The sequence below is a fragment of the Calonectris borealis genome, chromosome 8 (genome assembly GCF_964195595.1).
Source record: "Calonectris borealis chromosome 8, bCalBor7.hap1.2, whole genome shotgun sequence".
Lineage (NCBI taxonomy): Eukaryota > Metazoa > Chordata > Aves > Procellariiformes > Procellariidae > Calonectris > Calonectris borealis.
Window position 1 is genome coordinate 4920319 of NC_134319.1, and position 27940 is coordinate 4948258.

At 37.9% G+C, this 27940-nt stretch overlaps 2 protein-coding genes across 3 annotated transcripts; both read left to right on the forward strand.

Annotated features, from left to right (window-relative positions):
• The first annotated feature begins 97 nt into the window (after nucleotides 1-97).
• On the forward strand, nucleotides 98-19391 carry MYSM1 (Myb like, SWIRM and MPN domains 1). 2 transcript variants are annotated; one of them, XM_075155676.1, is made up of 20 exons: nucleotides 98-223; nucleotides 1812-1887; nucleotides 2090-2160; nucleotides 3188-3265; nucleotides 3407-3433; nucleotides 3949-4027; nucleotides 4744-4842; nucleotides 5144-5907; nucleotides 7125-7255; nucleotides 8444-8547; nucleotides 9518-9595; nucleotides 10709-10797; nucleotides 11126-11180; nucleotides 11265-11315; nucleotides 12026-12100; nucleotides 12387-12575; nucleotides 12801-12933; nucleotides 14924-15029; nucleotides 15153-15210; nucleotides 16069-19391. In XM_075155676.1, exons 1-20 carry the CDS (start codon nucleotides 147-149, stop codon nucleotides 16231-16233), a joined length of 2505 nt encoding a protein of 834 aa, XP_075011777.1. In that variant the 5' UTR covers nucleotides 98-146; the 3' UTR covers nucleotides 16234-19391. The 2 variants fall into 2 exon arrangements, with proteins under 2 accessions (XP_075011777.1, XP_075011778.1); XM_075155677.1 differs by lacking the exon at nucleotides 3407-3433 and having other exon boundaries at nucleotides 105-223.
• On the forward strand, nucleotides 16044-27933 carry TACSTD2 (tumor associated calcium signal transducer 2). Its single transcript, XM_075155681.1, has 2 exons — nucleotides 16044-16101; nucleotides 19434-27933. Exon 2 carries the CDS (start codon nucleotides 22864-22866, stop codon nucleotides 23788-23790), a length of 927 nt encoding a protein of 308 aa, XP_075011782.1. The 5' UTR covers nucleotides 16044-16101; nucleotides 19434-22863; the 3' UTR covers nucleotides 23791-27933.
• Nucleotides 27934-27940: the final 7 nt, after the last annotated feature.

A 27940-nucleotide genomic window follows, 5' to 3' on the forward strand; every position in this document is an offset into this window, starting at 1 on the left:
CCAGCGCCATCTCTCCGCCTCCGCCCCGGCTTCTCCTCAGGGCGCAGCTTCACTGAGAGCTGCTGCGCACGCGCCACACTCCGCGCATGCCCAGTCACGGGCGCGGCGCTCCCGCCCCTTCTCGCGAGATCGGCGGTGTCGGTGTCATGGCGGCGGCGGCGGAGGAGCTGGAAGTGGACATCGAAGGGGACCCGGCGGCCGTGCCCGGAGAGGCGGCGCCGGGGTGAGTGAGGGCCGTACTGCGGGCTGGCAGTCCTGCCGCTCCGGGGAGCCTGTCCCTTCCCCGCGTCGCGCAGGGTTTGTGTGAGGGGGCGGCGAGGGGGAGAGCGTCCGCTGAGCCCCGCTGCCGCTTGCTGAGGGGGCTGCCTGGGCAGGGCCGCGCTCGCCCGGGCCCCGGCCGCCGCCGCTGCTTCCCGCCGCCGGGCGCCTCAGGGGGAGAGACCTTGGAGTCTCATTGAGGGCCGCTGCGAGCGGCGGGGGGGGGGAAGCGCCAACGTTGAGCAGGGCAGGGCACTGAGAATGGGGCCTATGAAATCATTAAAGTGAGGTGAATGCTGAGCTGCTGTCATCGGATCCAACAGTACGTGAACTAGGGACACTTGATGAAACTGCTAGGAGACTCCTTTAAAATACATAGACAGGAGGCGCTGTGTTGCATAACTGTCAGTGAACTTGCGGAGGCAGATAGGTTCAGAAAACTGAACATAAGGAGGGTCAGAAAACCGGTTCAACAAATTCACGGGTAATGGGCAGCCATTCTAACACTATAAATCTAACAATTGCAGATGCTGAGAGAGTACGCGAGGATTGTGTCAGACAGTGGCCAGACTCGCGTGCTGTCCTAGAGTAGCATCTGCTGAGACAGAATACTGGGCAAAGGAGACTATTGATCTGACCCGTTTCTTGATATGCTGCAAGAGAAGCAGGAGGTATATGGGTTTCTGGCTGTATGTGAGGATTTATCTTTACCTATAAAGAGGTATTTGAACTGCTGGCACACAGCAGTTCGGAATAGTAAGTGAATTTAATTTTAGTAGCATTGCAAGGGACATAGGGCTAATTAGTCTTCAGAAAAGACTGAATGTTCTGGAAGCAAAGAATGGCAAAAAAAATTATATTAATTACTATATGCAGATTTATGCTGCATTACAATAGAAGGAAGTTGATCAATTATATTAATCAGTGACAGATTTCTAAAAGTAATAAATAGTTATTTACAGAAAAGATCAAGCATAATCTGGATGAAGTCCGTAAGAGCACTAACGATTCTGTATAATAGCATTCTATTAAACCATGTGTTAGTGTGAGCTTTCCTCAGGAGGAAAACAATTTTTTCTTTATAAGAGGGTGTTTTTACCTTATTTGGGGAAAGATGGGAAAATGTTAAGTGGAGGTAATACAACGCAATGACACTTTTAATGTTAAAAATATAGTTCTTTATTTGTCCATAAAATTCTGGCTTCTTTCATTTGTGAATATTTTATACAGTTCCTCCTGCTTTCAGTCTTTCTAGAAGAGAATTTTTACTTTTCAGGGTTTCACTGGTATCACATACAGTCTGCAATGAGATAGGTGAGGAGTTGCTGTTGAGATTACTAAGAAAGATGACTTACTGAGGGGGATTTATGCTATGTCTAATGAATATTATAAGAGAGTAACATTATATAATAGTCTGTAATATATGATTTTAATTTTAGTATTTAATTCTGTCATCTTCTGTTAATGTTTTTGTTATTTACTACACCATTATTTTAACTCTGACAGCATCCATTTTGTTTGAATATGTTTGCGTTGTTTTGACTCTTTTTCAGAGACCATGAAAATACAGCTTCGAGCTTGCTGCAGGATCACTATCTTGATTCATCTTGGAGAACTGATAACAGTCTGGTAAGTATTTTTTAATTTAATGGTACTTCTAGCAAGGTTATCAGAACTTCTGTTTTCTCCATTCTCTTCCCTCCACGTACATGCTCTTTTAGCTTTTTAACCAGTGCTTTTTGTTTACTTTTAGAAACTATTATATATTTTTGATACTCGAGTAACAGCATGACAGAAGTCAAATGTTAAAACATATTTGTATTGTTTGCAGCCATGGACGTTGGACAGCAGCATTAGTGAAGAAAACAGGGCTGTTATTGAGAAAATGTTGCTGGAAGAAGAGTATCCTTTTGCTGATTTGCTTGTATGTTTTCCTGTATAACAATAGAAGACTTCCTCTTTCCAAAGGAACTGGACAAATCTTTTCTTGTTAAGGTGACTGAAGCACTATCATCTTGTAGGTAGATTGCAGAGATCAAGAAGGACCCCTGAATTAATCATCTAGCTATCTGCAGCTTCCTCTGGTGCTTATGATTCTTCAGAAAATTACTCTGAAGCTTGTTGGATTTAAGCTGGCACTGGCACCAAAAATAGCAATATTTGCTGCTTGTTCAGTGCCACCTCCAGCATTGTGCTGATGCAGCTCTTTGTGTGGCTTTATAGTAAACCTGATCAAACAGCTGATCTGGCTAAAAACAGCTAGTTCTTTTTGCTGAATTGTTCTTCACTTGCGCTGGTTTACTCTCTGTTTTTTGTCTGGCTACATTCATACTTCTGCCAGCACGCAAGATGAAAACGGAAAGGAACAGCTGCTGCTTTTTTTTCTTTTTCTTCTTTTTTTTTTTTAAGCAGTGTTGGCTTAGATAGTCTCACCAGTAGTAGTGTTTCTGGCATAAGTTGACCTCAGAGACTAGGTAGATTATAACAATAGTAATCACAGGCTAATTTGTTTACATGTTCTTTTTGTAATTGAGTGTAGTAATAATGGAGGAACAAGAAAATAAAGCAATGAAAGTTTTCCTAATAGAATTAATTATTGAGGCTTAATTTGAAAATAGATAAGGTATCAGTACAATGAAAATTACTTTAGGATGTTTTCTAAGTCAAAAAAGAAAAATGCTCTTATAGAAACAGGATACCTAGTTTGCTGCAAGTAAAGTGAGCATGAGGGTTCAGAAGTCCAATGTCACTTCCTTATGCACTAAGCTAGTAGGACTGTATGAAATTGTGTATTTCAGTTTTGAAAGCAGTGCAGTATTTGCTTCTACAGCTGAATAATTATGAACCAGTATAATTTATATGATTATTAGAATTCTCATGTGTACAAATATCTCTGATGCTTCAAAAACCTACTTAGTAACTATTTCAGATATTATTTATCTAATAAACCAATTTCTGAAAAAATATGGCTCAATCAAAAGGAAGCGGAGAAAAGATCTATGAAAAGGTAAGCTGGGAAAAATTCTGGGAAAAATTCTCAGTTAGATGAGAAGAAATGAAAAATCCTTCCAAAATAAGGTTATTTGCTGAGAGATGCAACAGCATCACAATTATTAATTTTTATTTTCACTTTGTTTTTTATTTGCAGCCCACATAAGAAAACTGGAAAAGTCATGTACGTACATTTTAATGATTGGGTTGCATTTTTAAGTGCAGTGTCTGATTTTTGTGAAGTTACTGAACACTTTAAAAAAAAAAAAGTTACAGTTCCTTAGTTCCTTTTGTTTGGCTGTACAAAATTATTTAAGAGACCTTTCAACGCAAATAAATATTGTTGTGTGTAACAGTAGGCCTGCAGTAAACCAGTTCGGTTTTTGTAGCACAGTGGTCCTTATGAAAAAAATCCTTGTTAATTCTAGTTGACTTTCTTGCCTGAACTTTTCTGTTTGCTGGTTCTATGTATTTCTGTACTGTTAGTTACTGGTGAATGTTGTGTTGCCTTGAATCTTCCTTTGTGATGGAGAATGATTTTCAATATTTTATTTATCAGCCGCATTCAGGTTTAAAACAATACCTCGAGTTTTACAGAAGATAAGGAGTAGTCGTCCTGTCAGAAGTTGCCTTCAGTTACTGGAATTTGAGAATATGTATTTTTAAGAAAGCACTAACTTCTGTTTCCTGTTTTCCTAGAGTGCGATCACCTACAAAATCAGCTAGCTACTCATTAAAGTGGACATCAGAAGAAAAAGAACTGTTTGAACAAGGACTGGTAAGTTTATTTATATATGTAATATTTTGAATAGAAGTCATTAGTTTATCTTAAATAACAAAATAATAATTAATATAAATAAGCATGTTATATTTATCTAGTTCTGCTTTTGAACTTCTAATGTGTTAAAAATAATTGCCATCTACTAAGAGTGTAATGATAAATCAGATTTATATTGATGAGTCCCCCAAAATGGCTTTGCTTACCAGATTTTGTTCATGTGAGGTTGATTGCAATTTGAGATCACAAAATATCTCAAATATACAGCTTTATGAATTGTACAATCATAATGCTGCAGTTAACTACAGGAAGTATAGTGCGTGCTTAAGGCAAATCAGCTAACAAAGTGAAATCCTTTTAACTACTATTATAAGGTCTTCAGAGATTATATGGTTGTACAGTGGTGAATGTAATAGGGTTTGCTTCGCCAAGTACAAATTCATTTCAGTAAGATTCCTTGGGTTAGTAGGTAGCATAATTTACAGTGTCCCTAAACTGGGTGAAGAAGATCCTCTAGTTAAGAAGAATAGCAATAACTTACTGTTGGATGCAATTTTCTTATTGGTAGAATATGAGTAGCGAGGCTGTTTACCATAGGTTTGCTGTACTGTTTGTGCATTTGCAATGAATAATTGAGGTTTTAAACTCTTGGCACATAAAGTGCAATGTCTGGAATGTTAGAGTTTGGGTAACTTAAATGTGCTTTGTTGTGCTAGGTGAAATTTGGCCGCCGGTGGACGAAAATTGCCAAGTTGATTGGAAGTCGTACTGTTCTACAAGTAAAGAGCTATGCTCGGCAGTATTTTAAGAACAAGGTAAACAGAGTATCTCTGTAGTTAGCAGAAAGGCTGTTTGACAAGTATGCTGTTGTACATGTAGCTTGGTTTTAATCTTTTTTTTTTTTAACGGAAATGCATATTAATTTACACTTGAGCTAGAAGTGTACCTATAATGCTGTGTAAAAGTCAATTGCAATGGATTCAAATGTATTAAAAGGGTAAGATGAGAAAGAAACACTTCAGAATGTCTGCTGTTCAAGTAAAATAGTTCTGTTTGGGAGGCAGAGGGGATTGTGTTGTTTTTTTCCCTCCTAAAAGTATTTTATATTTTCCTAAGGCAAAAAATGGTGATTCTGAAAAAGAAGAGCAAAGTCAGTGTGGTAGCAGTCTTCCCATTGAAGATGGGATAAGGGTAGAAGCGTGGTCATCTGGAAACTTGAGAGGCCGTGCAGACCCCAATCTAAATGCAGTGAAAATTGAAAAGCTGTCAGATGATGAGGAAGTAGACATAACTGATGACATGGATGAACTACTTTCTCCTACCTTCCAGCAAGAAACTGGAAAATCTGAATTATCTGTTATTTCAAAAAGTCCAGTTGAAGAAACAAAAGGCACGGAACATGTTTTTTCATCTGTTGGACACAGTTCTGCAATTTCTTTACCTAAAGAAGATGCTCAACATACCAAGCAAGATACAGTGGATGCATTAGTATTTCCAGGTGTTGCAGCAACATGTTCTCAGCACCTGAATGGTGATAAATCTGTGAACTTAGATTACCAGCAATACAATAATTTTATTGAGAAAGCTGAACAAGGCAGGCTAGTAACATCTCGTGGTACTAGACAAGTAACTGATCAGGAGCTTAATGAGGAACAGAGAGACCTGGCTGATAATGGATTGCTTTTTCCTTCTCTCTGCCAAGTGGATGAAGATCATCAAGAAGAAGCAGAGGAGCTTAAGCCACCTGATCAAGAAGTGGAGGTTGACAGAAGCATCATTCTGGAAGAAGAAAAGCAAGCTATTCCTGAATTTTTTGAAGGGCGCCAGGCCAAAACGCCAGAGCGTTATTTGAAAATTAGGAATTATATTTTGGATCAATGGTAAGATGTATTAATTTCATTTACTGAAATAAGTGATTAAGATGACTCATGTCCTGCTTTGTTGTAGTTAAAACACTACTTAGTACTAATAGCTTACTTCTGAAAAGAGTAAAATTAATTTTATGGTAGCCTTACAAAGATTGCCAGTGAACAGTACCGATGATTAATGCTTCTTTTGCATCTTCCCAGTTTTTTTCCTGGCATTCTGGAAGCTAAGCAATGAAAATACTTTGAAGCATTATGAAACTGGGTGTCCTATATCTGAACAAGCTGCATCCATTTTGGTTACGTTATTTTCTTCCAATTTTTGTCATCCTATATGTAAGAATGCATATACGGTTTTAATAAATGGTTCCTCAAAATAACTGATTAAATTAATTCCATAATGAGGTCTGTAGCATTGTAGCACTGCCTTTACAGAAGGGCAGCTAGAAGAAATAATCTGTGCTACAGCAAATAATATTGACCAGAAAAATAGTTCAAATTAAGAATCAGTTTAGAGTAGTGCTTCTACACTTGAATATTTTATATTCCATCTCCAAAGAATCAGTTTAAGGAACCTTAGTGATTTGTGGTAGCAGGCTCAATATACAGTTTGTTCTGTTAACAGTTCTGTTTTGTGTGCTTGTTGTGTTGGTTAGCTTGCTTTTGATTAGAAAGAATTGCTGAGTTTAACTCTGTTCTCATTCAGTTGTCTTGTGTATTGACAGCTTATTCTCGTTGCAAAGAAACTCTAAAATTCCATACCAAGGAAGTGTTGAATTGAAATGATTTAGTATCATTTTAAAAGCAAGTAATAAGTGCATAGAGAGTGGAAACAGGCTTATTTATTACACCAAGAAAGCCTATGATTATATGAGCTATTTAGACTAATCTAATGCAGACATTCTTATATCAGTTTAACAGTATCATAGTACTTCTGAGTAGTTCATTGCTTCCTGGCACCAGTCGTGTTGAAGAGTTTGTTTTAACACATGGAACATCAGTTTCACTCTGCATAAATATGAATGTGTATGAATAACTAAAATAAACTGCATGTGTTTTGTGAAATTTTTATTTTTGCTGTGATTGCCCTGCGTAGTGGTGCATAATGTGTGCATCGCAGAGGGGAAAATAACACTTCAGTGGCTCATCTTAACCTCAACTTAAGTCACACAATTCCTTCGTCCCCCCATGATTTGTGTTACTATTTGACAATGTGCTATACTTTATTTTAGGGAGAGATGTAAACCCAAATACCTGAATAAGACTTCAGTACGTCCAGGCCTTAAGAACTGTGGTGATGTTAACTGCATTGGACGGATCCACACATACTTGGAATTAATAGGAGCGATTAACTTTGGCTGTGGTAAAGATATTTTTATTGGAATCAATTCAGAACTTAAATTCTAATCAGTACATGCTGAATGCATCTATTGTTGACTGTCAGCTTTTTTTATTAAAATGAATATTTTCATGTGAAGGGTAAACATTAAGGTTAGTAGATGTGTCTTTAAAAGAAAAGTCATAAGTTCACTTCATTGAAGCGTGGATGACTGCACTTAATCGGAATCAAGCATCCACGTGGATAATCTTCCAACTTCTCTGCGCTCTTAATGTCTTAAACAGTAATTGTTGTTACATTTAAGTTCTGTAGAAGAGAATCTTTGTTTGGACTGTATTTAGTATAGTCATGTTCCAACCTATATGGCTGTAGCCTTTTTTGGTATTAATGTTGAAGGACTGCTTAATGTTAGGGTGTACTGCTCACACAGAAGGATACACGTTAATCCTTACTAGGAAGGACCTTCTGAGCAGATTGTCTCTCGTGACCTTTGAAAATCTAGAGGAGTTTGTAACCTGCTTATAGGATTATGGATTTTTGGTTTTACACATGATCTTTTCTTTTTTTCTCTTCTTTTTTTCCACCACCTCCCCGCCATGTTTACCACACACCAGCTGGTGGGGTGGTTTTTTTGTTGTTGTTTTGTGCTTTTCTGTGTGTCCAGTGTTGGATTTTTTTCCTGATACCTGCTGTATCTGAAATTCTGCCCTCCCGCCATATAAGACAGTACTGAAGTTATTGTTTCTTTTCCCATACTGAATTATAGCTATTTCCTAAATAAAAGCCAATGTCTTCATGCTCAGGGCTAGTTTTTACAAGATTCAAATGTTAAAATTAGGTGACGTTAAAAGTATATATACACCTATAAGTTACTGTTGGTTTAGTCTTCTGGATTGGTTTTGGTCCAAAGCTAAATGACAGTCACCTAGGAGAGGAGGAATGGCCTGCAGATACATTTTGTCTGAAATAAATTAAAGATAAGAAAGGAGGTTTTCCTGTCTTAAAAATGCTGTGGTAGTGGGAGAGGGCTATATAATCAGTTAGTAATGTGACCAACATGAGACGTCTTTTCACTGTGGGTTTTTTTGTTGTTGCTTTTTTCTTTATGGCATTTGTTGTTACCACTTATCTATGTCTTTCTTGGCTCTGTACCAGAAATACGTGGCTTCAACTTTACTGAAGTACAGTGTATCTCTCTTCTGTGTCCTGTAGAACAGGCTGTCTATAACCGACCCCAACCAGCTGATAAAACACGGTCCAAAGAAGGCAAAGACACAGTGGAAGCATACCAGCTTGCTCAGCGCTTGCAGTCCATGGTATGTTTTGGTGAGGGAGGTGAGGGCAGCAAAAAACATTCAGCGTGGAGAAGGTCTTTTCAATTTTCATTTACAAACTAGAGCATCTCAGGAAATTTCTTCTGTCGTTCAGTTTGCAGTTTCATTAGAATACCCTGTAATCCAACTGTCAGTCTAAGTACAAGTTCTGCTGTCTGACAGGTGTCTGCCCTAACTTCTGCTATCTTAGACATTTGATTTCTGTTCAGGTACTTACCTACGATTGTGTTTCAGTCTTTTACCTGCAGCCCCAATCCCTTCCTACCCACCTCTCCATAATTTATTAGCCTGAATTAGCCAGAAAATAGTGGAGTGTGTTGATAGCGTGTGATTTAAGTTGTTTGCATTTTAACTGTTAAGTATACTAGGTATATGATATGACTTACTGAGAGCCTTATGCATACAATTTTTAGTAACTCATTAAAACTACATGAATTACCAAGGCTTGCCAGATTTAATTTTCATATTCACATTTAGTGTAGCATTTTTAAGTACTTCATAGCAAAATAAATCATAGCAAAATAAATTGATGAGAGGATAACTAAATCAATCCCACTAAAAAAAAAACCTAAATATAAAGAACTGCAGCATACACTAGATGTAAACATACTGGTTTTATAGCTTTTTGTATTGTCTGCGCTGTAATTTGGAGGTGGATAATAATGCACTGTTGCTGTCAGAGATGTTAATGATCCATGGAGCATCAACCAGGTGTTATTCTTTACAGCCTTAAAAACTGAAAACTTCACTGATGATATTTCATGACAGATTGTGAACTACTCAATTCTACAGAACTCCGGGGTGTTCTTTCTTTTCTGGAAATATGTCATGGTGTTAGTAACATTCATGTGGCAGTAACCTTTTGGACAATGTTCTTACGGCTGATTAAATGAAGTAAATGCAGTTTGTTCAGGAGTATGATCCTTGACTCATGTTGATTTGCTTGCTGCAGCGTACAAGAAGACGCCGAGTGCGAGACCCTTGGGGAAATTGGTGTGATGCAAAGGATTTGGAAGGACAGACATTTGAGGTAACCCTTCTGTGTTTTAAACTTTCCTTACAGAATTAATTCCTGCTAATCACTAGCAGGTGGTGTTGCATCCAATATACAAAGGAAACAGTTGTGTAATAGGTACTTAACCTCTCTGTGGAAACAATAATTTGAAAATAATGTAGCAGCTGTTACATCTTTATGCTGCTGATAAATACAGCTGTACTTTGGTGTTTACAAAGGTGTTCATGTTGTGAGCATGTATGGCCCTATGCTGTTTTATGCCTATAAAGGTCTTTGCCTTGTCTTGTAGGAGATTCACGACCCTTTGTTTTCAGTTAACTGCCTTACTAAAGCTAACAGTAGGGTATGGAAGAATAAGATTTAATTTTTTTTTTCAGTCCTATATGGTTTCTTTGTGCTTATAATGCAGGTGATGTGAGATCCTAATATTAATTCTGCTACTAGCAATAGCCCCAGAAATACTGTGGTTTATGAAGTGCTTAGAAAAATTCATACAAGTTTAAATATTTTATAGAAGACTTGGAAAGAAAATATCCACTTGTCCATTTCTACAATTTCAGATTATACAAAAAGTGAAGAACTGTAAACATCCTATTTCTCTTGTATAGAAAACCTTGAATTTGCAACCTTCAGTAATAAGTATCTGTAACAATTACTTCCATAATGTTATAATGCCATACCTGTTTTTGAATAACTATGGTTAATAATTTTAACGTTTTCTGCAAAATACATATTTTGATGGAAATAAAGTTTGAAAACACTCATCGGCAAAGAGGTGGGTGTTGTGAAAAATTCAGGCCACAGATTGTAATGGCAGATTTTCTCCTTAGTTACCACACTTGCATTTATGCATGGTTTGCAATATGGGCTGTGATTTTACTGAATTTGATTGACTTGGGGAATGTAAGAATTCTCTTATCAGGCATCTTGTGGACTAGATTTCTGATTCTCATTACTTTCGCACCGCTTGATTCTGCTAGGGCTATCGCCCTCTATCTTGAGTAGTCCTGTAGCACACATAGCAAGAGGACACTGATGTCAAGAATTTATTTGGGGCTGGGTTTGGAATCACTGCTGAAAGAGCACTTAAGACATTAAGACAGATTTCCTTTTTTTAAATTTTTTTAGCATTTGTCCGCTGAAGAATTAGCAAGAAGAAGAGAGGAAGAAAAACTGAAACCTGCAAAATCTTCTAAAGGTTCAAGACAAATAAAAAGGTATTATTTGATGTACCTCACGTTCAAACATAGATCTTCTAGAAATGATACGAATGTCTTGGGTAGTCTTGGGGTGGAAGGCTGCAAATCATTAATATGTATTACAGTCTGAAATAACATGTTTCGTATGCATTTCAAATGTTTTGTATTGAAATTCACAAGTGTGGGTAGTGAAGTTTCTGTATTTGGTGGAAGTCATCCTAGTGTGGGATGAGAAAATTCAGTAAAGAAAACAAGGTTATTCCTCCTCTGCCAAGGAGACAGTGGGAAGCTTGAAAAGTTTCCTGACTGTCCTACATCTTTAGAGAAATTTTCTTTCATTTTATAGTTCCTTTGATCCCTTTCAGCTGATACCATGCTGTTTATTCACTGAAGAAAAACAGGTATGTACCTATGAGTGAAAAATCAAGAATGCTTTATTACTTAGGTTACTTTTCTTATACTCATTATTGCATTTATCATTTCAGGAACCTTTTCAGGTGAAAGTGTCTTCTGAAGCACTTTTAATAATGGATTTGGTGAGGATTAAGTTTTATCTTTCAATAAGCTATGATGTACGTATTGTGGCTTTTTGGGTTGGTGGTTTTTTTTTTTAAATGGGCAACATAAGAAGATTGAGAAATACAGTACTTGCGTTAACTTCTTCCCATTCAGACCTAGAAGTGAGAATCTAGTATTAAATACAGCCTCTAAAGATTAATTTTTTTTTTTATATTGTGCTTTGTTTTTCTAGAAGGTAAACTGTTGTACACTAAGAATAGCGTTACTACTTAACTACTCTCCGTCATACTTTAAATATAATTTGCTTAAAGCTACTTTCTAAAATAGATTTTGAAATCTTATGGGTTCATTTTCTACTGGTCTGGGAATTGATTTTGTGTTTATAAAGCAACGTGTGGTTTTTTAATAACAACAGGTTGTATCAGAATTTATGCAGTTTTTCAGCACTGCACAGCATTCCACAGGCTTCAGCTAGCATTGCTTCATGTATGGAAGTGTTATACAAATGCACTATGTACATGCGTCTGTATAATAAGCAAACATAATCTTTTTTGTTTGCTTTAAATTGAAACACTGGGTGTTTGAGAATCTTTAGCTGTCCTAAATTTTCCTTCTAAATGTCATTGAGAAGTTACTGACTTGTAGCCAATGTATTCTGTCGTGTGCAGATCAAAACTAGGAGAAATTACACAACTTGAACTTTAATAATTGTTTAATATCATTTTAGCACTCTCATGTGTCTATGGCAGAAGTAATAGGGCTGCTAGGTGGAAGATACTCTGAAGCTGATAAAATTGTAGAAGTAAGTGTTCGTCTTTTTATATTTTCTCTAAAATATTAAAATCGTTAGGATAATATATATAATTTGAATAGATGTAAATGTTATTTCTGAAGGGCAACTACTTAAATATATTAAAGTTGAAGTTAATTACTGTAGTCTTGAAATGTTAGAGTTATGCTTATATTCAAGTGTTGGCCTTTCAGCTCTATCATGAGGAAGATCTGATATATGACTCTTAAAATTCTTTACATTTTATTTAAATGATGCAGATTTCTTGCATTTATCCATCTGGAGACTTTTTGAACAGGTTTGTGCAGCAGAGCCGTGCAATAGTCTCAGTACGGGACTGCAGTGCGAGATGGATCCAGTATCTCAAACACAGGCCTCGGAAACGCTGGCTGCCAGAGGATACAGTGTTATTGGATGGTACCATTCCCACCCGGCCTTTGACCCCAACCCCTCAATACGAGATATTGACACTCAAGCTAAATACCAGGTACTTGCTGGTCTGTACATTAAAAATGAACAAATAGCAAAAAAAAACAACCACCGTAAAGCCTCCCTGGTATTTACAATATTAATACACGTTATTGCTCTAATGCATCTTAAAATAACTTCATTCATAAATTGACATAAATTCTGTTTTTTTTAATTTCGGAATGCTGTTGTGAAAAAGGTTGTATTTCTTGTATGTGGTTTTTGTGTGTTTTTCGTTTTTTAGAGTTATTTCTCCAGGGGTGGCGCCATGTTCATTGGAATGATTATAAGTCCTTACAACCGAAATAATCCTCTTCCATATTCTCAGATTACTTGTCTAGTAATTAGCGATGAGATCAGTTCTGATGGTTCCTACCGTAAGTACTGATATTTTATCCATTGTCTTAATTTTTCTTTTCCTTTTGGATACTAAGGGGAAAAATGTTGTCTATTCTTGAACTTGAGAAATAGGTATTTATATATTTATGTTAGTAACTTGTGCTGTACAAAACCAGGAATTTCACTTAAAGAGTAATCCTGCAAGTAATCCACGTTGTCATGACAAGAATATATAGGTATAAATAGATAGAAGATTGTTTTTGTGTATTAGTATTTCCCACAATCTGTGAAAGAAATTAAAGGGGTTTGGGACAAAGGGTAACTGTTATTTACATACAGTATCCATATGAATAGCTGAGAAACTGCTTCGCATATAATACTTAGACTTTGCTGTGTTACAAAATCCTGAACAGATCCTTTGATCGAGGAGACAGAAGTATAATAGCAAAGAATTGGCTGCTATAGCAGCCAAAAATCCTTATTTGAGTAACTTAGCATTCAGAAGGTCAAACGGTCGAACTTGCCAGATGTCCAGGGAAAGACAAGATATGAAAGATGAAATGCTGCGCTGGCATGAATCCCAACCTAAGAGAACAAATTCTTGATTAAAAATGTCATTGGCATTTCATAAAAATGGGATGTTTTCCTTTCTTGAAGAGTTAAGAACATATCATATAAAATTCATGATATTTCAAGTGATGATCAGATCTTCTGCTCATTCCCTGACATTAATTTGAGGAAAATTCCCATGATAACAGTATATGGTTATGGTAGCTGCCTCTTCTCTCTCCTCCTCCCTCCCCCTGTTTTTGCATCCAAACTCCGAGGTTTGCAATGTTCTTGGCAAGGCAGTAGCAGCGGCCATGTGACCCGACAGTTGCCCCTCTGTTTTTTCCTGTGGAAGTAAGCAAGGGAGACCATCTGCCTGCAGGCTTGCTTCATAGTCCTAGGGGATGTGAAGTGGTGGCCACATCTGTGCAATAATTCCTGTTTACCGTGCTGATAGAACCGTAATTTTATCCTCGTTTCCTATTGTAGTGTGGAGTTAAAATACTTAGAAACTTTATCTGCCCTTAGAAGTAGACATTTTTTTGGTCACATACATTTTCTGTCTGAGATGACTTAATATTTATGTTTCTCTCCTGAAATCAACTTTTTACAAAATGGTATCTCCTCTAGCTCCGTGGCAGTAGCACTACAGTACTGAGCAAATGAACAAAAACTAGTATTTCATATGAGCCATAAATATTTCTATAGATTAAGTCTTACTCTTGGAAATGCATTCTGCACTGAACATTTTCAGTGTTCAAATAGCAAACTGTATTTATTGCTTTCTTTTGACTTACTCTGAGGTATAGTTGGAAAGCATGCGTTTCATCTCATTAAATTCTTATGATCTTGGAAAGGCGCTTTTTTTTTTTTTAAAATGACTTACTGAAATTTACAGTCTCTTTCTTTCTCCTGATTTTTGGTAACTGAATTGTGTTCTGCAAGTAATCTTCAGGTGTTCCTTTAGAATACTTTCTAAATTCCTCTTCCCCCATGTGCAATAAACTAGAAGAATTTCTTCCTTTAGGAACAAAATTCCTCTGAAATCCAGAACAATGGTCAGCCACTTCATCAGCCAGTTCATACATGAAAAACAAAACCTTTTTTATTCACTTTAATAACCACATAGATCTTAGAGAGACTACAACAGTGTAAGTGGTACTAGGTTATAAAAACTCAGTTTATTTCACCATTTTTCTGTTACGTTGTAGATTTCTGTGTGCTTCTTTATGGCATGAGGCATTGGCAAGGGCAGGGAGGAGAACAGGTTTGTTCCCTACTCCCACCGAAATTAAATTTGGAATCTTAGTTTTACTTTAACCTCCTTAACGTTGGCAAGTAATGGGACTGCAAGCTTCTGCAGTCAGGGATAAATTATGAACAGTTATGGGGAAGGATGGGATTGCACCTAAAAATAAAAAAGAAAAAAAAAGTTGAGCGTACTAGAAACACTGAATAATCATGTTCAATTGATTACAGGCCTGCCCTACAAATTTGAAGTACAGCAGATGTTGGAGGAACCTCAGTGGGAATTAATATTTGAAAAAACAAGATGGATAATTGAAAAATACAGATTCTGCCATAGGTATATGTCTACTTATGTTATAAAGAATAGCCAGTTTAGAATTTTTGCATGTTTAGTATTGATGTTCCAATAAAGATGTGCATCTGCTTTCTTCAGCACTACTATTTGTTTTTCTTTCAACAGCAGTGTCCCCATGAATAAAATTTTTCACAGAGATTCTGACCTGACTTGTTTGCAGAAAGTAAGTTTTCTTCTTTTAATTTTTAGCTTTTTTTAAATTTTAAATGTTTCTTTAAATACAAATCTGTTTCATATCCTCAGAAGTCACCTGAAGTTACATTTTTACAAATCAGAGATGTAAACTAATCACAATAAATGACGTCTGTAGTGCAGCTTATTAGCTTACAAATACAATGAAAATAACAATGTTCATGTGAGAGAGTTGGGGACAACGGTTACATGCCAATACCAAGTTTTAACCTCAGTTTGGAGAAGAAAGAATGTGAAATTAATAATGTCTCTTCTCAGCATGTTGTATGCTTTCAGTGTCGAGAACTGGCTGCCTTTCGAGAGAAGATTTGGACTTCCTAGTCCTTTGTTCGATCAGGAAAGTAGTGCTGTGCCGTGTTTGTCACGCATAAGTGGGAACTTCACTTTTCCAGTCAGTGTAGTCGTTGCTATGAAGCTCTAAATAACTACAGCTGTAACATTAATTGCACAAACAAGATGGAAAACCTGCCCAAAGCAAAAGACATAAACAAAAAACACGCACACAATGATTACCCACATCTAATTTTTTTTTTTCCTCTCTCAACATGACTTTGCTTATAAACAGCTTAAAAGTAAAATTGAGTTGGTAGAATACTCTTCAATTTAGCTGTTGTGTAATTGGTTTTAAAGAATTGGTTTTAAATCATCCATGTGTTCCTGTGTGACTGTTCCTTTCTAAAATTTATGTTGTACAGTTGAACACTTTCTGTAGTGTTAATCCTAAATAAATAAATAAAAATCCCTTTGGAATACTTATCAGCTAGAAGGGGGAAAAAAATAAACTCAGGAAAAATGACAATTTTTAAAAATCTTCTTTTCTTTTGACTAGCTTTTGGAGTGCATGAGGAAGACTTTGGGCAAGGTAACAAATTGCTTCATTGCTGAAGAGTTCTTGACTCAGATAGAAAACTTATTCCTTTCCACATACAAGAGTGAGAAAAAGAGTAATGCCGAAAAAAATGAGAATGAATGTCCAAATGAATTGCCAATGTGATAGCTTTAACAAAACAAAATTATGGAATTTTGATTTTATTTTTTCACTTTCTTCCCCTCCTCCCCATTATGTCAACTCTTTCAGAATTATTATCCATTTTAATAGTAACTGTTACAGAATCCAGTGTCCGCTTATTGTTATGGTTTAAACATACTTTGAAAAACTCCTAATGTGGTGACCTGACTACACAAGGAACGCTTAATACTAACATTTTGTACAAAACGAGGGCCACAGAATTAATTGATTGACCAACAGTCTGCCATTTGGGAAGAAGGACAACCTGGCAAGAATACTGTGCTTCAGTCTTCAAGGAGAGTTTGTCCTCTCTCAAGTCTTTCAGTTTGGGAATTTTCTCGTATTTTTTATCTACAGGTGCACTATATCTAACTCGGAGTGAATTTGTTCCTTAATGCTTTAGAAATAGTAAGTTTGAATGAATTCACAAAAGAGAAACTTACAACTTAACTGAAATGAATATTTTGTAGCTCACTGATTTAAAACTTTCCTGGTATCCAGTCTGAAGTTTTATTCAGTTGTGGTTTAATACATCATCTGATTTTTTTTAATATTTTTTTTTTTTTGTCCCCATTGATCCCTATGGTCAAGTGGTTTTTTGGCATGTTCTTTGCCATCTTGCTTCTGTATTTGGGGAGGAAAAGCTGGCAAGTTTTCATGACTTCTCAGCAGTAGTTGTGCTTGTTTCCAGTGGAAATGGTAACTCCTGTCTTATTACAGGTTGCAATCTTTCTGATCTTCCATTCTATGGGGAGATACTATGTTGTTCTGCCAGATCATTGTGATTTGTCCATTTCTAATTGCCAGTGTTTCCTGTGGAAACAAGAGTTCTTGATTGATGGCAAACTTAGTGCAACAAGCAGAAAAGTATTTGTCTTTTTAAAGAAAAACACCCACCAACTTTTATATTCAGTCGTCTCTATAATATGCAGTTCAATGAGAAAACACTGTTTTGTATCAGTTCTTCAGTTATAATTTCATACCAGTATATATTCAGATAAATTAATCATAAACAGATTGATATTGATTGAGAAGTTTCTTGATTGCAACTTGGAAATGTTTCATGAGCTATATCACTGTGAATCTTTTTAGAAAAAATGTGCTTTAGATTTTGCTTTCTAAATCGTGAGGAAACTTGACTTGTATACAGTTATTACTATTTACACAGATTTATCTTGGGCAGAGTTTTTCAGAGAGGTCTAAAATATATTTGAAAACATGAAGCAAGCAAGACCTTGAGTGTATATCTAGAGGGGTGACAATGGACTCAATTCTTATTTTAAAAAAATATATATGTGTGTATATATCTAGTTCTATATAACATAAATAGAATTTTAAGATTTTATTTGTTTACATTTTTAACTTCAGTTTTTTCATTTGTATAAAGAGTTTGAAAAGCTTTAAAATTGTAGAGTTGCATCCCAAGGAGGGAACTCCTTTACAGGAAGTTAAAATTACTTTTTTTTTCATGCCTCATAAAACGTTAGTCTCCTGTTACTAAGTGGAAGGTGCAGAACCTGATCATAGGAAAATGTGAGCCCTTGATACTCGGTGATTCTCCCAATGCAGGTTCAAGAGCTATGGACTTAAAAATATTGGTGAATGTTCTATGCTCTCTTCTATGTTCAGATCTGCTGGTGCGCAGCTTCAGATCCCACTACTCTGTATAATTTACAAACTTGGTGTATCCATCTATATAAGGCATGTTAACTCAGTCTGCAGATACTCTAAAATGTCATCTTTGGGACTTTCTAATTAAAAATATTGCATGGCTTTCTGTATTTCTAGTTTAAACTGCACTCCTGCTGAGAAAGCATTCCTTCCCTACTTAGTTGTGGTCTGCAGTGCAAAGTATTCTTTGCAGTTTTGCATAGGTTACTCTCAGAAGAATCACACAGTATAAATGTATGTACTAAAAGCTGTAATTAGTTCTGATTTGTAGGAGGAGACTTTTGAACCTCTTGTAGCGATACGAAGTAGATAATGTTCGTTGTCCACATACGGTCTATTTCCAACCATTTAAGGAAGGATGTCAGTATTACCCAAATAGTGGTAACAATGTGCTGGCTGCTTCTCTGTTTAATGTTTAATTAATGAGTTAAAGTAATACAGTTGTATTAATTGGATTTAACAGTGATGTTACATAAGAAAAGTTTTGAGTAACACATACTTTTGAAGCAGTTTGTCTCTTGAGAAGAGACATGGTGCAGTATTGAGCCTTCGATAGGCACACACAGACTCCAGACTTTGTAGGAGTTCATTCGCAGGGTGGTGCGGGAGGAAATATAACTGCTAGTACCATTGTAATCCAGTATTATCACATGGTATTGTATGTGAATTGGAAATACCACATTTGTGATGCTAAGTGTTGGCAGGAGCCATGGTAAGAAAATAACTAACTAACTTTTCATAATTTATTTTGACTGTGTGGTTAATAATACAAGTTTGGAAGTTGCATGCTTCTAAGAAGATAAAAATCTATAAGAAGATAAAAATCTATTTTACTAATACTACCAGTTCTGCTACCAAACACATATAAGGCATTATGTATTTTTATTGGGAAGCTCTTTTTTTTTTTTTTTTTTTCCCCATCCAGCAATTCTTTTTCTGCTAGCTTTGTTTTAGTGTACCTGTTGCCGCCTAATACAGTATTTCTTTATGTAAGACCAGCTGTTATGCCTTGCCAAGTTGTGGCTCAGGAGATGGGAAATGCTTGAGTAGCAAGTAGAATGATACAATTTAAACTGGAAGAGTCAACAGTTTAAAAAACAAACAAACAAAAAACCCCCAAACCCCTAAGATGTAACTTTTGGCAAATATCCTTTATGGGCATTTGTTGGCTGAGTCAAGTTTTGCTATCCCAGTTGTCAGCAGTGCTTTTTCACAGGGATATACGCCTTGTGTTCCAGGGGAGGGGAAGGGAATGCCTGTATTTTTTTAAAATAAGTAACTTTCCAAGAACAATTCAGTTGAGGAAAACAAACAAACAAACAAAACCAAACCCCAAACCAGCCAAACAAAAAAAGTTACTGCTGTTGCCGTTGATATTAAGTACTTTTTTTCCTTTTGCTTGCTGCTTTGTTATTCCTGACTTACGTGTACAAGAGTGTACTAATAAAGACTGTATATGCGGTATCTTGAAAGATGTGTTCCATATTTGTAATAGCTTCTTGTCTCTCGAGCAGCGGGTCTGGTATTTACTCTGTCAGTAACAACAACCAAGTGGTTCAATGACGTGTAATACCACTGGAGGGAGCTTTGTCACCGCTGATACAAAAACGGGTTTGAACAAAGAGCAAAACTGTTCTTACTAGTGCATGTAAACTTCTGGCTAGTGATTAAATTTTATGGGCAGTAGCCGTGTACCTTGGTATAGACTTGTTCTTACAAACCCTCTGCTTTAGTCTCCTTCAAAAAATTATCCAGTGGTGCTTTGTGGCAGGGATGCCAGGTTGGTAGATCTGTATTTTCCACACTTTTCACAGTGGCTGTAGGATCGCTAAAGTAAAGTAACGGGTTTGTTTTCATGGGCAACTCCAGGGAATTCTGAAGGTGATCATCAGATTACCTTTCAAACAACTATATTCGTTACCCAAATTTGCTTCAAGGGTGTTGGTTCCAGCTCTATTTCTGCCAGCAGCAGGAGCCAGATTAACTCCTTCCTGCTGTGCTAGCAGAGAATTTGGTCTGCTGGGCGTTACTGAGCTATGAGGACATCGTGTCGTGTAGGGGAGAGAGACGCCGTGGAGGTGGAAGGCGAGCAGCACGGAGCTGCGCGGTGCTCCTCGAAAGGCCTGGTGCGGCACAGCGGTGCAGCCCGGCGCCTGCCGGGGGAAGGAAGCGCGCTGCGCTGTTGCTGCGACCCCCGCTGAGGAGGCGAGGGACGTCGGGACGCGTGCAGGGTGACTTCATCCGGCCCCACAGAGCCCGCGCATGGGAAGTAGCTGGTGGTTAACATCCCAGTGAACGTAATCATATTTGATACTGAACAAAGTATTTAATGGCCTAGATAAAAGCATTCTGGTTGTTTAATTGGAAATGTCTTGCTGTTTTACATAGACCTAGTGCCCTATTTTTATGAGATCTAGAATTGTGCCGAGAAATTGTTTCCATGGAAGCAGAGATCACTAAAGAAATAATGCACTCCACATTTCCTACAGGATTATTCCTTTTACAGCCTGCTGTTCTAAATAATTAACTGTTGTAGTGCCATTACAGCTTAGCATGGATTAAAGGAAATAATACTTTCTCTTTTTTTAGTCATAGAGACATTACATATAGGTATAAATATATATATTTTTATGTATATACGTATCTATATGTATATAGATATTTGGAAAGACTTTTGTCTTTAAAATAAGTCTGTTCTCATTTACAGAGGGGGAAATCCACCGGTACAAAAAAGTCAATGCAAAAGTGCACTTTAATTTTGGCAATTTATGCAGCTCTGTCAGGAAAACTTAAAATTATTCCTTCTTTGCCCGTCTCTTGCAACTATTCTACACTTTTTGCTTTGTCATGGGTATATTCTAAAACCATTGTCATGCTTCTGGCCACCTTTGGGGTGGAGAGAGACAATGAGACCAAGAGACAATGCAGATTTTAATTAAGGTAACAGCAATGAGTCTTCCACCAATAGGGAAAACAGACCATCTCGTTTAGTTACCTATGGGTTTTCTTCTATATGTTACTTTTGACAAACCAGTTAATTTTCCTCCACTGTAAGTGTCTGTAAAAAGGGGAAACTGTCAAATGATACGAGGCTGAGACCAAACACGGATGTCTATAAACATCATACAAACAAACTACTATATACTGCCCATCCATAGGGTGCTTCCTAAGCACGAGGGCAGCGCAGCTCTCAGCCATATAGAAATTGCCACCACTTCGCTGAAGCGGGTTGTGACCCGTAAGTTTACAGCAGTTGAAGCTCTGTGCTCCAGAGAGAAGAAAAACAAAACCTACTCTCTCTAGAGTTCATAATGCGAGATAAAATAAAGACAAGATACGAGTATGTAGGTGACAGTTAAATGAAGGAGGGATGTGAAACTTTTTTAAAAAACAGATTATTACAGGTAAATGAATGACTTAAATTAAAAATGGGAAAAGAGTTACCAAACTATTATCAAAGAATTGTCAGTATGACAACCTGAAACACCTAGCAATTTTTATAATAATTTTAACTGTAGAGCTCAATTATTTTCTAAGAAAGGTAACTGCTGTTACCTTCTGAAGGAAGGGGAAATGGAGAGGTGTGATAATGAGCTATAAAGGAGCCAGGAATAATTTGAAAAACCTGTGTCATCTTTGCTCCCTCAAGTAGCGTCTGTTTCTGTGGCTTATTTAGAAATAGGTCTAGCTGCAGAGTTCAGCTCCAGATTGAGCCCTTCTCTAGTGGTACAGGGTATTTACATCTGGAGCTCTAATTTTAAACCTATGCTGTGTCATACTCACTGGCAGCCAGGGTAACTTCCAAGTGTTCACGCAGACGCAAGCCATTGCTACAAGTAGCCCAGCTTGCATTGATTTGAAGCAGGGCCGGTCCTCAGGAAAACCGCAGCACCGGTGAAAGGAGCTGACTGCAAGGCAGCGTGCAAGTTGCATGGATGGGAGGATGGCGCATACGCTCTTCTGTGGTCCCAAAATAATGATTTATAAAGTGTCTGACAGTGTTTGACAAATCAGATGAATGGACTTGCTTAATGCAAACTGGAAAATACCTTTCAGCAGCTGCCAAAACACATGGAAATGGTAACTCATGCTTTGTGGATCATTAGGACACTTGGGAGCCACTGGAGTGTACTGCGAAAGGCATTACTCAAAGTTCAGATTGAAAAATTTCTTCAGAAACGGCTAACAACTTTGTAAGGGTAATGCAAGCATGAAAATCATCATTCCTAGTACTGCCTTGGGAGGAGTATGTGCCAAAGAAAGGGGGGAGAGAAGCATTCTGTGCTGGAAGATGAGACTGCGCTCCTGTGCTCTGTAAGTAGGAGAGCGGCCATCAAACTGATGAACAGTCATTCCTCCTGAACTGGCAGCTACTCCAGGCAGCATGCATAAAACTCTAAAAGGCGTTATTTTATAAATATACGAAAGTAGAAAGGAGGAAGTCCATAACTGAAGAATCCAGACAGTGGAATGATACAGAAGCTGTGTGACGGAAGACGCAGGAAAAACCATGGTGGAAGTGGAGGAGTAGGATTTCTTCCAACAGAAATGGGAGAAATTCCTTAAACATGCATTTACATAGTCCATAAAAAGTCTAAGGAAGGAAAAGGGCAAGTTGCTTGTGCCTTAATCCATAAGGGAAGCCCAAGGTAGGAGCTATGCTTCAGGTTGGCTTTTGTCTCTTCCCTGTTGTTTCCTCATCAAGTAAGAGGGATGGCAGGCATTGGTGCCGCTCCCTGAAAAGAAATCGCTGAAAGCGCAGCTTGTTGACTTCTCCGAGATGCCAGTTGTTTTGGAAGGAGAACCTGTTTGGTGGGTCTATCTGAATCTTGATAAAGGGAGCAGTTTGCCAGAGTGTAGAAACAAGTAGACTCCGTGAACGGATTAAAGCTTCAGATATCGCCTGCTATCACTGGGGACTTACCCACACTTTTCACCTGCAATATGGAGCCTCTGTTTGGGGTGTTGCTGGGTTGGATTCTGGTGGTAGCTTCATCAGTGCAGAACAACTGTACCTGCGCGACCAACAAGTGGACGGTATGTGCCCAGGGTGGATCTGGGAACTGCACCTGCATGCTGGTGGGTTCAAATCACAAGGTAGACTGTTCTACACTGACTTCAAAATGCTTGCTGATGAAGGCAGAAATTACCCCCCCGAAGAAGCGCTTCTGGGGCCATCCCCCTGGGCTGTTAGTTAATGATGGCATTTACAATCCAGACTGCGAGGACAGTGGTATCTTCAAAGCCAGGCAGTGTAACCGAGCCGATACTTGCTGGTGTGTGAACACTGCTGGAGTAAGAAGAACCGAAAAGGGTGACAAAAGCCTGAGTTGCGGAGAACTTGTTAGAACAAGCTGGATCTACATTGAACTGAAGCACAAAAAAAGGTGCCGTGCCTTCGATGTTCCCGACGTAGCAAACGCCCCGAAACATCTGTTTGAGAGCCGATACAAACTGCACCCCAAGTACGTCGCAGACGTTAAGTATGATTCCCCACTGATCCAAATCCGCCTGAACCAGAATGAGAAATCTAGGTGTGATGTAGATATAGCTGATGTAGCCTATTACTTTGAAAAAGATGTAAAAGATGACTCCGTGTTTCATTCTAACAGTACATTAACTGTCTCTGTCAACGGAGATGCTCTGGATATTGAAAAAATAAGGATTTACTATGTTGATGAAAAGCCACCAGTGTTTTGCATGAGACACCTGGTTGCTGGCGTTAGTGCCGTGGTGTCAGTGGTGATACCGATTGCTGGCTTTGGCGTCGCTGTGCTGGCTACTCTGAGGTGGCTGCGGACAAGAAAATATGAGAAAGATGAGATTAAAGAAATGGGTGAAATAAAAGCACCAAGCTTACAGCTGCTCTGATCTGAAAAAAGAGGTATCTGATGCAAGAAAGGCAACAACAGGAAGAAAAGAAAAAAAAAAGGCACAAAATACAAACAGCAAATAGACTCCGTGTGTGTGGATGGATTTGGAGAGGTTTTTTCCTTTCTACAGGAATTTGTACAGTGATTGTTCTAAATTATTCTAGTTTAGTAAGAATGACTTTTTTGGTTTTGGTATAAACTAACTTGGGAGCCAGATACCTAAATATTTTAAATGAGTCTCAACTTAGAGGCTAAGAAAACTGTTACAGGTGTCTATTTAGCATAGCGTAGAATGCTTCCCTAGTACTGCAGGCCTGGTTCAGCTTGCCTAAATACTCTTTGAGTGGTTCTTGGTATATCTACTTATTGAAATTCAGATACTTGCCATGGCATAATTGGGTTATATAGCTGCTTTTCTGTTGGTAAAGACTTTTTTTAAAATGTGGGTTGTTTTTTTTTTAAAGTTGCTGGAACTTCTTTATCAAAAAATAATTTCAGAAATATTAGTAGATAACCAAATAAGGTTGTGATAAGATACTCTACAGCACCAGAGGCTTTTATATAGTCATTTGTTAGGAAACATTCCTGCGGTCGCTTCCAGGTCCCAAGTTTCCAAGTTTGTATTCAGGCAGCACCGTGAGCTATTCCCACTTGTGCTCTTTAACAAGGGTCTGACACTCCTAGTCAGCAAAGATCCCTTGATCCCAATGCAGGTATAAGTTAACCTTGGTGTTCTGCCCAAATTCAAAGTCTGGTAATAGCTTTCTGTCTACCTAAATTCCCCTTGCAGTTTTAATGGGAGGAGATATTTTTCAGTGTTGTACAGCTTCACAGAAATACTACACAATGCTTCAGGACAGCTGAAAAAGAGCTTTATTCTAGGAGAGCTGCAGAGGGAATTTAAGAGCAGAGCGTAATTACTGAAGTTGGAATTTCGCCAAGACACTGGAACTGGACGTCTTTGCTACCTACTCATCCGCTGCATTCCTTGTTTGGGAGGTCATATCCACCATGAAGGACATTTTAAAGAAAATAATGCTAGTTGTTAAATGTTGAAATATTGGGGGTTATATTCTCTGTACTGCGTATGGATGTCTTGAAGTCCCATTAGTCTAATCTGCTTACATTCAAAACGAGACAGCTACACATAGGCTCTCAGCAGGGTCAGCTCTTTTATTCTGTTAATTAGTTTCAACATTACTAGTATGTAATTCTAATAACAGTCAGTAATGTGCTACTTCTAGGACAAACTATTAAAAACGCATCTCTGATTCTACTGAATGAATAGGACACTAGGAGAAAAGTGAAGATGCTTTGATTCAGTTTCTACCTTTGTTCACAATAGAAGAGGAAGAGACTTGCTCTTTCGGGGGGAGTGGGAGGGTGTTTGTTTAATATTTTTTGGCTCAACATACACCACCTCCATTTAACCTCATTCTTGTTCAGTTACCTACTGGAAAAATTTGGGCTTTGGATGCATAGGATGGGGCGGATGCATCACATTTCCTCAAAATTAGATTTTTACGCAATTGCATCAGCAGTATTAAGACACTCAAAAACTTCTGGAGCAGGGTCTATGTTTTATTGTATGCCTTACGGCAAAATGTCCAAGCTGGTTGTTTTTCAGTCAAGTATATACATTAGTACTGATAGAAGATGAAGTGAGAATTTAATATCTAGGCTGAACTTTCCCACGTCAAAGGAAAATTCAGAACTTAGCCTAACTCCATACAATTTTGCAATTAGGCTTTTATAAAATGGATTAAATTAAAAATCTGGAGCTGAGTAGCCCTCAGTCCTGAAGAAATGTAGGATGAAAATAAAAATTTTCCAAGTACATTGTTTAACCACTTTCTTAACTTATGCAGAGCTGATAAAAGCTATGTGTTTGAGAGGTTGGTGCTGTCCTTCCATCAGAGAAGATCATGAGATGTGCCATCTTTTCTGGAGATCTACCGCGGCTTTCAACATTCTTTTAAAATCACTGCATTTTTCTCATTTCTGTAATAAGAAAAAAAATCATTTTCAAGGCAAATGATGAGATTTTATATTAGAATATAAACATGTAGGCATAATTTTGATTAGGAGAGGCAAAAGTGACTAATTTTTGAAAAAATCTTAACAGGTAGTAGTTTTAGCATCTTTCTTTGGCTCCTGCTTTTCTTTTTAGAAGCTGAGATTGAGAAGACAGGCTGTTGTGCTGCCATTCATATTTTTATTAATAATTAAAGGACCGCCCCATGAAAATCATGTGTTGTGGTCAGTTATTTCCTTGCTAGTCATCAAGCACCAGTAGACTGCACGCTGCTAGGGGACTGAAAATGCACGAGGGTCATTTAATCGGAGTGATAAGGTATGTGTCTGCAATTAATCAAAAGAATGGGAAGATTAATTGCAGTGCAGAGCTCAGAGAACCTCTCTTTGGACTAGATCATTCTACTTGAATAAAGCTATGTAAAGCTACTGTACGATCTGGACTTTAATAAACCAAACATACCTATTGCTAAGTACTCATTTCTCTCCTGCTGCTCCAGTCATACCATCTCTCGGGCTATATATTAGTATCTTTTTTGCATATGGTAGATCAAGTATTGTACTGTAACAGTCCATGATGTTCAGCTTGTTTAGCTTTCTGTCCACTGCTGATATTCTCACTGAAAAGGAGAAAATGAAATCCTTGTCACCTTAAATTTTGCAAAATTAAAATCCTTTTTATTATTCATTCTAATTTAGGCATTTCTAACTCTGAAATTTCTAGTTATCCTTTTCCTGATTACATCATCCTGTTTTAATGGCATGTTTGTTCGTTGTATTTAAGTAATTGAATAAACTCACTTTTTGCAGTGAGCTCTGTGGGTACAGCCAGCATGGCGATAGTGATGGTGTTTTATGTTCTAGACACCACTGGCTGACAGCTTTCAAGCAGTGCCCTGAACAACGTGATTAACATTGTTGTATCAGTTTCTGTGGGGTCTGCTCAGGCATAAATGTATTCAGGGGATTGTTTTGTTTTGGAATGCTGTTTTAATACTCTGTAGGTATAAATACATATATATTTATGCATCTATCTGTGGGTAGATACAGAAATAAACCCATAGCTGATACGAAAGACTGCCTTTGTGCTATTAGCTACCTGGATTATGTAACAGAGGGTATGCTTGCTTTAACGATGGTAGAGCTATCTGTTGCCTAAATTATGTTCTGCAATTCCAACTGGTGAAGGGCAGCCTTAGAAAGCTCAGAATAACCACTGGTAGAGAAAAACATCCTGCCTCTGTGCCACAACTCTGAAGAGGATAGTGCTGCCCCTTCCGTACAGCGCTACTACCTTTGTGCAACTGCACAAAGTGGGTTTGGGCCTTCGGTTTTAACTTTTAGTTAAAACTTTTTTAACCACTCAAGATCCGAGGGAAGTGCCAGAAGCAACGCCAGCACTACAGCAAGGAAGTGAAAGATAAGGATTCATGGAAGGATTAAAACCCTCTTAAACTCTGTTCCCCCTATTCCCCCTGGTAAAATCCATGCCTGCTTATATAAGCAAGTACGTATTCTCGAAGGCATTGATACAAAATCCCTGCACTAGTTTGCACGTGACTGGTGTGCGTACACACACATGCGTTCCCACACCTGTGCTTCAAGACACACACATCACTATTTATGTTAAAGCCTCAACCTCTAGGGGAAGCTTTGTGGCAGCAGATCCTACGCTGCATTCAGCCAGCCTGCAACCTGCTCTAGCTCTTATCAGTGGTTAAATAGCCCAAACCTGCTGCTGTTCTGGAACAACAAAGAATCCTCTTCTTGTCCCATCTTCCCCCGATTAATAATGATCTTTTCATGGATGTTTAGTCTGGGATTATGGCCAGATTAGGTTAACGATGTGAAACAAAATGCCTGCTGCATAAATGCACCCCACCCCTCTCTTGTTTAGATGGTAAAACACCAGCATGTCTGTGATATTGAGCACTTAATGACAACTAGATACAAGATCCTCCCCCCAACAGCCCTTGAAATGTTTAAAACTTGGGGAATCAACTTGGAAAAAACAAACCACTTTTTCAGAGAATTGTTAAAGAAGTAACAAATTGGCCCTTCCTCCTCTTCTCCTTAATTGGACCAGTTAATGCTATTAAACAGATAGTCTTCCT

Excerpts from the sequence above, each read along its gene's own strand:
- MYSM1 (XM_075155676.1), top strand. The coding sequence starts at position 147 with ATGGCGGCGGCGGCGGAGGAGCTGGAAGTGGACATCGAAGGGGACCCG. Across the intron at positions 11,181-11,264 it reads TATTCACTGAAGAAAAACAG|GAACCTTTTCAGGTGAAAGT; the intron begins GTATGTACCTAT and ends TTATCATTTCAG. Across the intron at positions 15,030-15,152 it reads AAATACAGATTCTGCCATAG|CAGTGTCCCCATGAATAAAA; the intron begins GTATATGTCTAC and ends TTCTTTCAACAG.
- TACSTD2 (XM_075155681.1), top strand. The coding sequence starts at position 22,864 with ATGGAGCCTCTGTTTGGGGTGTTGCTGGGTTGGATTCTGGTGGTAGCT.